Below are 11188 nucleotides of genomic sequence, written 5' to 3'. Positions count from 1 at the left end.
GCGCTATTCATGCTCCTGCGACTTATCCGACGCTATTCCCGCGCTTATAGCGCTGTCAGAACCACCAGCAATGTGTTTTAGGTCCATTAGTGCATGTCCGCTCTATCTAGCACTTATCCAGCGTGCTGTTCTCGCGCTCTAGGAATCACCCGAAATGTCGGAATCCATCCATGGTCCATCCTACCTCATTGGTATGTAATTTGCCTTGCCTCGAGTTTGTAACAAGTGCTACAGTCTCATTACATGTATATCCTATCCCTTCCGAGTCCGAGATGGTATAGTTTACTAGTATAAGAAGCCTATGGTGATTACTTTGACATTACTTCCCTTCGACTGTATTTCCTTCCCCTTAGGTTTTACTTAGAAGTAGTCACCTTTAGTTGCGCTCTATAGCCCCTATTGGTTTACCTTGACTTTCCTTACCCTTGCAATCAATACTCTTGATCTCACTCGCTATCCAGCACCCTCCTTTGACTCAGTGTCCATTTTTCTTGACTCCTGCTTTTTCCCACGCATTAGCGCTCCACTACCGATGCATTAGCGCTCCACTACCGACGCATTAGCGCTCCACTACCGACCCAATAGCGACCATCTACCGACCCGCACTTCCGCTTTTCTCGCACCATAGTGCTCTATAGTTGCAACATACTTTCCCGCGCACTAGCGCTCTATCTTGCGACGCGTTATTCCTGCGCTTTAGCGCTCTTTGGGTCTTTCTATCTTAAGTTGTTCTTAGTAGCTTTTCCCTTGGGTTGAACGTTCTTGCTTTATTGTTTGCAAGTATAGCAGCATAGGCAGAGCTTAGACATATACTGGCTTAGTACCTTTACAAGTGCCTAGTCAGGTTGTGTTTTTCACAGCGGTGGAGGATGTGCTTTCCCTGCAGGATCTACCTCTGTAAGGAGGGAAAACCTGGAGTGGTTGAGGCATCCAAAGATCAGCCCATCGAAGCTAGGATTCACAGGTACAAGGGGAAACCACGGATGAGTTCTGTATACCCAGCGAGTAGTGAGTGGCGTAGTACTATCGTTGGGAGAATAATCGTAGTCTTCGCAAGGATCCCAAGGAGGCTCACAAGGCAGGACGTCGGGAAGGGAGTGTGTGGTGAGAGAGTTATAGACCTGCCCATCACAGACGAGGACATGGAGATTGTTACTCATGGAAGCGAGGAGACGCGAAGAATATCGCAGTCAAGACTACCGCAACAGTACAAACTGTTACATTATGTGTAGACCAGAGAGTTAAGAATATTGAAGTCAAGACTACCGCAACAGTACAAACTGTTACGTTAAATAAGGAAGAAGGTATGTAATGAAATGAGACTTCGGTGCGTCTAATATAGCAGTAGTGGAGTTTCAACAAACAATTACCATATTAGTGTGGTCTGTGCGGAATGTGGTCTGTGGATTGAGACAAGCGGAGGAAAACAGAACAAACAACAGAATTTCAACGAGTGATTACCATATCAGTGGCAACAATGCCAGGGCTGTGGCTTAAGATGAGTGGAGAAAATACAATGAAAATAAAAACAGAATTTTGACTGTGGTTTGAGACGTGAGTAAAGAACTACTGAACGAGGATGTCATTTTCAGATAATTAAGAATACAAATTTTGACACAGGCATGTATTAGAACCTTATGTGTATGGCCGCGGGTTGTCAATGTGTCCACCCAGTCTGACTTGCTGAAAGTTACTGTGGAGTTAAATGGCCGTCTGGTCTTTCATTTTGGGTTCGAGTTGGCGTTCACAGGGTTACGGTTAGCTAGTTAGTTTGACGATTGCTAGTCATGTGTGAAGATGCCTGATGTCGAGACAAGTTCACTGAGTCACCGTCATTTAGAAAAACGTGTTTTGCCCATGAAGTCTGAAGAGAAGCGGAGTTTGTCTCCAACCAGCTAATATTAGAGAGTTAACTTGGAGTTGGGACATTGACGATGGCGATGGAGGCAGAGAACGCTGGGTGGCATGACCGTACATACAGTCATGCCCTGGAAAAGGTCATTGAAGGTCGTTGTCGATGAGTTTCTGCCCAAGTTATATCTGCAATAGGCGGCATGAATGACACAACCTGACTAGGCACTTGTAAAGGTACTAAGCCAGTATATGTCTAAGCTCTGCCTATGCTGCTATACTTGCAAACAATAAAGCAAGAATGTTCGACCCGAGGGAAAAGCTACTAAGGACAACTCAAGATCGAAAGACCCGAAAGAGCGCTAAAGCGCGGGAATAGCGCGTCGCAAGATAGAGCGCTAATGCGCGGGAAAGAGCGGAAGTCAAGAAAGTGGACACAGAGTCAAAGGAGGGTAATGAATAGTGAGTGAGATCAAGGGTATTGATTGCAAGGGTAAGGAAAGTCAAATAGGGGCCATAGAGCGCAACTAAAGGGTGACTACTTCTAAGTGAAACCTAAGGGAAAGGAAATACAGTCAAAGGGAAGTAATGTTGAAGTAGTCACCATAGGCTTCTTATACTAGTAAACTATACCATCTCGGACTCGGAAGGGATAGGATATACATGTAATAAGACTGTAGCACTTTTTACAAACTCAAGGCAAGGCAAATTACATACCAATGAGGTAGGATGGACCATGGATGGATTCCGACATTTCGGGTGATTCCTAGAGCGCGAGAACAGCACGCTGGATAAGCGCTAAGTGCAGGAACAAGTGCTAGATAGAGCGGACATGCACTAATGCTCCTATAGACACATTGCTGGTAGTTCTTATAGTGCTATAAGCGCGGGAATAGCGTCGGATAAGTCGCGGGAGCATGAATAGCGCTGCGGGAATGTGCGCGCATAGTGCAGGAAAGTGCAGAATAGCGTCGGACAAGGGTTATGGCTGAGACAAGTGAAGACTGCTGATAGGGGAGTAGTGAATAATGTGAGGGATAACTTTGGTCCACCTATTGAAGGCTTATGCAGGTATACATGCCTAGCGCCAATATGATTGTCACAGCGGTCCAATGAAAGAGCAGAGTAAGGATGTTAAGCCCATGATCAATAAGAGGAGAATAACATCATGACGACGACTCACTTCATAGATCTGCAGTCCGATGAAAGAGCGGAGTAAGGATGTTAAGCCCATGATCAATATGGGACGAAGGGTCCTAAGGAAGACCAGGGAAAGGATGTTAAACCCATGATCAATAAGAGGAGAATAACGTCATGATGACTCACTTCATAGATCTGCAGTTTCTGCCCATGTTGTTTTCTGCGATAGGCGGTCCAATGAAAGAGCAGGGTAAGGATGTTAAGCCCATGATCAATATTGCCAGGAAGCGATGGATGTTGACTTGGAGTTGGGATGTTGGCGGGGGCGATGAAAGCAGAGAATGCCGGGCACGACCGTACATACAGTCATGCCCTGCAGAAGGTTGTAGAAGGTCATTGTCGACGAGAGGCCTGAGGCCTGATGATGATACAAGAAGCGAACACCGGGCATGACCGAAATACAGTCATGCCCTGGAGAAGGTCCTGAAAGGTCATTGTTGATGAGAAGTCCGGTCCAAGAGGAGAAAGGAGAATGCAGGGCATGACTGTACATACAGTCACACCCTGGAAGAAGGTGAGAGGAAGGTCGTTGTCGACAAGGAGAATGGTAGGCTCGACAGTACAAACTGTCGAACCTAGGAGAAGGTTGTAAAAAGACAAGTACTAGTAATGGTAATAAGGATTAGGGACTTAGAACTTTGGTGACGAAATCACCAAATAATCACAAACAACCATATTCAGAAAAAGGACTTAAAACTTTGGCAACAAAATCACCCAGCAGTCACAAACAAATACATTAGGAAATTGTTACATAATATTGACTGCTCAAGCCTTTCAAGCTTTGGCCCCAATGTTTATCACAACTACGAGCTCAATGGGCTCATCGTCCCCATCCTCAAAGCACAATGGTATGTACTGTCGTGCTCATCAAGTTCATTGTTCCTATCTTTGGGGCACGATGGTATGTACCATCGTGTCTCCTGCATTTCAATAAATGCCATTACCATCCACCTCGCCAACTCCATCCCTTTTCACTGAACTCTTGTCAACTCCTCCGCTTAACAATCCAGCCGTCAACACCTGTCATCCCCTCTACCATACATACAGTAGAGTGGGCAATGGCTCATCCGCCTTCGCTGACTGCGATCCTTGAGATCACGCTGGCTCATTCCTCCATACATCCTCTGAGTCAGGTAAGCTCCAATTTCAACATATCCAACCATTAATCAACCAACAAGTCCAGCCGTAAACACCCATCATCCCCTCCACTGTACATACAGTGGAGGGGGAATTGACTCATTGTATGTCCATCTACCCAATCCAGTGGAGGGCATAATGCAAAACTTATGTCTATGTTCGACTAGCATGCTACATATATGTACTGGAGGAGAGATAGGTCCTTCGTCTCTTCAACTCCTTTCACTGCTCGCAGGTAATCAGTATTGCGCTTGCCCTCATGTTCATCTTTGTCGGTCTCTCCGCCTGCTTCTTGAGCTAGCTCCATGAGCTTTGTCACTAATTCCTGGAGCATCATAATGTCATTTTTGACATATCCTTTGGTTGGCCCTCCCTTATTGTCCTTCTCGTCATCAAATATCATGGCAGCTTTGACATGCTGTGAAAAGTCATTGGCCACATCAATCATTGTTGCCGAAGTCATGTACCCATGTACATGATTCAGTGCCCCATCCTGAAGGTGCGTTAGTTAGATTCCTGCTGACTAACTGGCCCACTTACCAAAAAGCTGTCTCTATAATTCATCAGCAGGAAGACACTCATAGATAGCAGTGCCAGTAGTTGTGTCAATATCACCAGTATGTGTGACAGGGACCAGTAATCCCCTGAGGGCACCTTGGATACCTTCAGCACTGCATAGTCGTACGCCCATATCTTGATTGTAGTTTTCCCATGCCCTGGCACGGGCGAAGTGCTGGCAATTGTGCAGCGGCCATTGAGATTGTGTGTCTAAACCAGTTCAGTGACATTCTTTCCGACCAGTCTTAATACTTACTGATATTGTTTGCACAAGGCCAGTGTCCGCGTGGTGGAGGGTTTCAAGTGTCTGCCCTGTCTTTCGATCAAATATATATACAGTGGCTCAAAAAACTGTCCGCATGTTTTGACATTTTTCACTATCTATGATATTGTGTGAGAATGAACAAATTCCTCAAGGACATACTTATACCACATTGTAGTATGGCTTCAGGGCTTTTATTTGAGCCCTACACCGTGGGAATCGGCGGAGATATGGTGGAGATATAAGGCTTATAAAATGATGACTCATGTGGACAGTTTTTTGAGTGTATATTAAAACTATATAAATCATTATTTATGACACCATAAAAATCATGCCACTATTATATAAATTATAAAGTGGTGTCATTATGTTATTTTATGACTATATCTAACTATATAAACCAGAATATCTCATGTATCATAGTCATAATCACCATGAAAGCCATCTCCTCTGCTCAAAGAGATAATATCCTCTCTCTGTCTTATGCTGGCCTCTCTGCTCGCCAAATTTCCTCTAGAACTGGAATATGCAAGTCCACTGTGGCCAAGTTCATCAAAGAAAGCCACCCAGACAAGGAAAACTCTTGTGGAGGACGTCCATCCAAGCTTACCTCTACTGACAAAAGGGCTATTATCCAACATATCACTACAGGAAAGGCTGATAATGCTGTCCAAGCCACCCATTATATCAATTCCACCATCACTACCCCTGTCTCTTCACAAACTGTGAGGAATGTTCTCAAGGCAGCTCATCTCAAGGCAGTAACAAAGAAGAAAAAGCCTCTTCTCTCCATCAAACATAGGCAGAGAAGACTAGCCTTTGCCTTAGCTCATCAACACTGGACTGTAGAGGACTGGAAGCATGTTATATGGTCAGATGAGACCAAAATCAATAGGATTGGGTCAGATGGGAAGGTGTATGTATGGAAAAAGAAGGGAGATGGCCTAACAGACAGAGAGGTTAATGGGACTGTCAAGTTTGGAGGAGGTTCTTTAATGGTATGGGGCTGTATGGGATGGAATGGTGTGGGAATGCTTGCTGAGGTTGAGGGGAAGATGAATGCTGAGCAGTATGTGGACATTTTAAATGACCACTTGCTGCCTAGCTTGGCAGAATCAGGGATTGATGAAGAAGATATCATTTTCCAACAGGATAATGATCCCAAGCACACATCCAGAAGAGCTAGGGAATGGTTTGAAGAACATAACATCAATGTTCTTGACTGGCCAGCACAGTCTCCTGATGTCAATGTCATTGAACATCTCTGGGGAACACTCAAGAAAAAGCTTCAAGCCTATGAAAACCCCCCTAAAGGAGTATGGGAGCTTTGGGAGAGAGTAGCAGTGGAATGGGGGAAGATCACAGCTGAGGATTGCCAGAAATTAATTGAGAGTATGCCTAGAAGGATAGAGGCAGTAATTAAAGCCAAGGGAGGTCATACAAAATACTAGAATACCTGGTTATTACTGTAAAATACTTGAGTCAAAAAACTGTCCGCATGAGTCACCATTTTGTGAGCCTTGTATCTCCACCATATCTCCACCGATTCCCACGGTGTAGGGCTCAAATGAAAGCCCTGAAGCCATACTACAATGTGGTATAAGCATGTTTTTGAGGCATTTGTTTGTTCTCACACAATATTATAGATAGTGAAAAATGCCAAAACATACGGACGGTTTTTTGAGCCACTGTACTAGCCCATGGTCACTTCCTCCCACAACTACCTTGCCTTCTTCCCCGAATGCCACTTGCTTCGGGACCAACACGCTTGGCAAACCAGTTGCAAACATCCGAACAGGTTCACCATCACCTTCAAGGCGATATAATGTAAAGCCGTCTGTTGCATTATCTACAATGAAAACACCCCGCTTTGAGTACACCGCAGTGTGACCACTATATAATGTCAGTAACGCACCCAGGTTGAGAGTGGTAGTTCCTCACATCACTGATTTGCAGCTAATTTCTTGCACTATATTGCCATCTTCATCCTTCAGTTTTATGCTGTTTGGCTCCTCAGCATGCAATGAAAGTATGCAGTGGAAGGACGGACAAGTTGCCATCATAGAGCCCAAACACATAGATGCTCCGGTTATCTGTGAACGCTACCGACTTGGGCACCACATTTTCAAGTTGCACTGCGAAGACAGACTGGAGCTGCAAGCTTGTGTTGAGTGTCAGAACCTGAAACCATTTTGTCTCTTGTTCCGACTACAATTCGCAGGTTACCTTCAGAGGAAGTTGAACACCATGACAAGCATGTGATCTCAAAACCTGATCCCAGTCTCCTGGCGCATATTTCCTGGAATTTTTCCTGTTGGTGTCAATGTACGGTCGAACAGTAAATCTAAGCCCTTACATCTGTGAGACTGCATCACAAACATATGATATAACCCAGGCCTGTTCCATAACAGAGGGTTTTCTGCCGTGGTTTTCATAGTCGTGGCCCAAATTGTGTAACTGACTGTTCCCCTTGATTCATAATGATTAGACGAAGATGTGAGTTCTTTCCGAGATTCTGAGTTTCCACTTTCTTCCCACCACATGCAAGCAGGTGTCCATCATTAGAAATCGCAAGTGCATGGATAGAGCCATTATAGGCAGTTAAACGAGCGAGCAGCTTGTAATGCAGTGGCTGCACTGACTTGTTGAACAACGCAAGGAAAGACATTATGATATGATCCGCTGTAGTCGCCCGCTCACAACATATTTATCTGTGCTTCTCATTTGTTTTCAAATACTTTTGTATTGTTCCCGTATTTGATTCCATGGTAACTTGTTGACGCCATTTGTGTAGTGCTATTCTTCTTATTCTTCTCTTGATATACATTATACATTGATGGCTACCCCTATTATTCTTATTCTTCATATAAGTGCTATTCTTGGTTACCATTTTCGAAGCCCCTTATTGTTTTCGCTCAATATGGTAGTCTGTTGAATGCTTTGCTGAGCGCTTGCTCTCATGAACCATCCTTAAGTTCAAGGTAGCTACTCGGTTCTTTCTCTATCATGCACAGTACTACAGTTGTTCCACCTTTCTATGACTTGGAGCCTGGTGCTCCACCACCTCTTCCCCCAATGCTCACGGACCAGCTGGAGCTGTTTGGCAATGCCAATTGTCACCCGACTACACTTATTGCCAATGAAATCCTAGTTCCTCAAGCTAGTATCATTCCCACTGCTGCAAGGGCTTTGTCATCTACACCTGCCCCTGAATTCAAGCTTGCAAAGCGGATGGTCAAGCATTCTGATTGCTCTTCCTCTCCATACACCAAGAAAGTCACTTCCACGCACTCCCATTCTCAAATGCCTTCACCCTCAGATTCCTCAGGCTCTTTGGATTCTTTCTCAGATAGTGACTCCTCAACTTGAGCGTGAGCATATCGGAAGTCTCAAAGATTCCTAAACCTGCCAGTGAACCTGGGCGTCCAGGGCATGGGGGATACACACTGTGTGAAGCTTTAGATTGGAATCCAAAGGCATATGCAAAATTCAAGGTTCGCACATTGTCATTGTACCCTTAGTACTGCAAATCAACTCACGAATTCCTAAGAAATCTATGCATAGTCTCATCGAGGGCCACCTTGACACGACAAAATGCACTTCTGCCCAAAGTCCCACGCTATTGGAAGTCGTGCATGGCAAGGTGAACAGTTTCTCTGAGTCTCAATACTGTCAATGAACTTATGACATCATCTCAGGCACTCGACAACTTCCCAGATCTTGACAATTATAACAACTTGTGGCCAGTTAACGACATGATCATGACACGCCTGAAATACACATCTGGTTGCGTGAGATGAAAGGAGGGAGAAATGGCTGTAGGCAAGAGCAAGAGCAAGGTCAGGAAGTGATACCCCACTGCATTAGATGTCTCTGTCATTACCCGCTGTATGCATTCTGTATTAAGTTGGCATTCCAAAATCAAGCATATTCATTTACGGTATAAGACCCAAACAATAGACATTTCATGCGCCCTCGGCTTGAAAATTCTAATAATAACAGGTGTAGGAAAGACTAGTAACCATGAGCACATCAGGGAGAGCGAAACTACATTATGCAAGTCATCTGCGAAGCTACCCAGAACCTGTCAGTATCAGTTCAAGCCAGTGCTTTTGAATGTTTAGTCAAGATCATGACATTCTACATGGAACAGATCTTGTTTGGCATATATCTGCAGTCCAGCTGAGAAATTTGGTATATAACAATGCTTTCGTAGTCTAGGAAATTATACTATTATACTACTCCACACCTCGCAGCTGACCGACAATTGGTATGAGTGCTCAAGGGTTTCACAAGAGTAAGATTGCGCGGGAGCCTAGCTCTTGGACGACTACTTATGCTTTGCGCAAAGCTGAAAAGATAGTTATGATAGGCTCAAATAGATCATTGAGTTTACTCACTGGTGAATTATAAAGTCAGCAAATGCATTATCTCTGGCTCACATGTTCACAACTGAGGGATGGTTGACTCCAACCCTCATAACAACTGCGTTGCCTCAGAACTTATGATCACCACTGCTAAGAAGCACGTTGGCTCTGAGATGAAGATGTTGCTTGAAGAAGATGCAGAATCGATAGATGTGTCTCCCCTCGCACACATTCACAAAACAGTTGTGAACATAAGGCTGCATGGTAGCCTCCTGGAGAAGACTTTCAGGAACAGGAAAATGCTGAGCAGTGCGTGAGCGGCCAGAGCAACACATCAACATAGTGACCTCACAGGGTCTGGTCCACGATGCTGAATATAGCCTGCACTGCAGGTGAAGCTCCGGGGTCTGATTTAAAGGTAAATAAAGGGGTGTGAGGTATAAGTGATAACTTACAGAACATGTTGGAAGAATATATGTGCGAGTATTTACCATCTGATTATGATTCAATCAAGGCAATAATCTAAGAGGTGGGCGATGAATGTGGGCGATGAAAGCAGGTGATGGAAGCAGGCTATAGTAGCGGTCCGGCTTTTAAAAACTTCACGTGCTGAGTCAAAGACAATAACCATAATTGTTCGGGGGATGTAGTTGACAAAAAAAAAAGCGGGGAGCCAAACTGAAGAATGACAATCCAATCCTGCAGCGCTTGTTGTCAAGGGTAATTGTATGAGGTAATATATTCCTGTTAATACACTGGTCGCCAAGGGTAATTGTACGAGGTAATTGTAAGAGCAAATAGAGCAAATAGAGCAAAAGATAATTGAAAGTGATGGAGATGAACCTGGACCTGTTGTCCTGTTGTTCATACAACAAAACATCTAAAAGGATCAAGACAAAAATGCATGCACATAACTTAAAAAGACCCAGGAATGATGTTCGCAAACTGACGATGGATTCTTGCCCCGTTATGAATGTCGATAACACTGACATTGACATGCAGCATCCCAAGTTTCAGCCAGAAGATGTACAAACATCTCATGACGCGGATTTATTTGATGATGATGAAGATGACGATAAGGATGCTGGTGACTCCATGGATGCTGTCAGTCAGCCTCCCACCAGTGTGCCGCGAGTTGAAAAGAGGGCTAGAGATGAAGTGGTATGTAGATAGCATGAATCAGCTTCTATGACTCATAATGCCCATCCAGATATCTGGGAAGTGTCGCTTTCGTGAAGTTGACTATTCAGAGACACTTCGCCAGACTGTGTATGAACAACAAGAATGTATTAACAATACTATAGAGGAAACTGAAGTGGTACGCACGAGAAACTCATTGAAAATATACTGCTGATCATACCAGCAGATACGCCGAGAAGCTCAAGACCACATTGAGGAGCAACGACGTCTTGCTGAAGAAGAGCGTGAGCATCACATGCGCGATTTCAATGAGAAAACTTGGCAATGGGAAGCGGCTCTGAGAGAGCGAGAGCGGGAAAAGCAATTAAGTGCAACAGATACATTCAGTCAGACGCATGCTTACAACTTAATAGGACGTTCACACATGGCAAGAGCAGCAGCAAGCACTACTGAGGAAGAATGTTGCTGAAGAACTAGCATGACACAAAGCAAAGATAAGTGCAAGAAAAGACCAAGAGGTGGGAAAGAACGACTGACCAAGGAATTTCTAATGATAGTGAGTAGTTGACTGAAGAACTGGCACTGACACAATGCAGATTTAAATGCAAAAAAAAATCTAGAGGTGGGGAAGAACAACCGAACATGGGAATCGCTAATGATGTCAAGCAGTTGG

General features: G+C 44.4%; 4 protein-coding genes across 4 annotated transcripts; 2 read left to right on the top strand and 2 right to left on the bottom strand.

Annotated features, from left to right (window-relative positions):
* Window positions 1-4351: 4351 nt before the first annotated feature.
* Window positions 4352-4943, bottom strand: DFJ58DRAFT_838194 (uncharacterized protein; the record flags this gene model as incomplete). The annotated part of the gene is made up of 3 exons (XM_041392438.1): window positions 4352-4681; window positions 4729-4832; window positions 4874-4943. 3 exons carry the CDS (start codon window positions 4941-4943, stop codon window positions 4352-4354), a joined length of 504 nt encoding a protein of 167 aa, XP_041247896.1.
* Window positions 4944-8014: 3071 nt separating this feature from the next.
* On the top strand, window positions 8015-8808 carry DFJ58DRAFT_838193 (uncharacterized protein; the record flags this gene model as incomplete). The annotated part of the gene is made up of 5 exons (XM_041392437.1): window positions 8015-8284; window positions 8358-8379; window positions 8438-8502; window positions 8559-8651; window positions 8707-8808. 5 exons carry the CDS (start codon window positions 8015-8017, stop codon window positions 8806-8808), a joined length of 552 nt encoding a protein of 183 aa, XP_041247895.1.
* Window positions 8809-9503: 695 nt separating this feature from the next.
* DFJ58DRAFT_654424 (uncharacterized protein) lies at window positions 9504-9869 on the bottom strand (the record flags this gene model as incomplete). The annotated part of the gene is made up of 2 exons (XM_041381787.1): window positions 9504-9782; window positions 9831-9869. 2 exons carry the CDS (start codon window positions 9867-9869, stop codon window positions 9504-9506), a joined length of 318 nt encoding a protein of 105 aa, XP_041247894.1.
* A 457-nt stretch (window positions 9870-10326) lies between these two features.
* On the top strand, window positions 10327-10997 carry DFJ58DRAFT_723870 (uncharacterized protein; the record flags this gene model as incomplete). Its single annotated transcript, XM_041385060.1, has 4 exons — window positions 10327-10536; window positions 10586-10693; window positions 10742-10901; window positions 10948-10997. The coding sequence occupies 4 exons, from the start codon at window positions 10327-10329 to the stop codon at window positions 10995-10997; spliced, it is 528 nt and encodes a 175-aa protein (XP_041247893.1).
* Window positions 10998-11188: the final 191 nt, after the last annotated feature.

Source organism: Suillus subalutaceus (genome assembly GCF_016647625.1).
Source record: "Suillus subalutaceus strain FC151 chromosome Unknown DFJ58scaffold_16, whole genome shotgun sequence".
Taxonomy (NCBI): domain Eukaryota; kingdom Fungi; phylum Basidiomycota; class Agaricomycetes; order Boletales; family Suillaceae; genus Suillus; species Suillus subalutaceus.
Note: the sequence above shows the minus strand (reverse complement) of the source record. Positions and strands in the feature narration are given on the sequence as shown.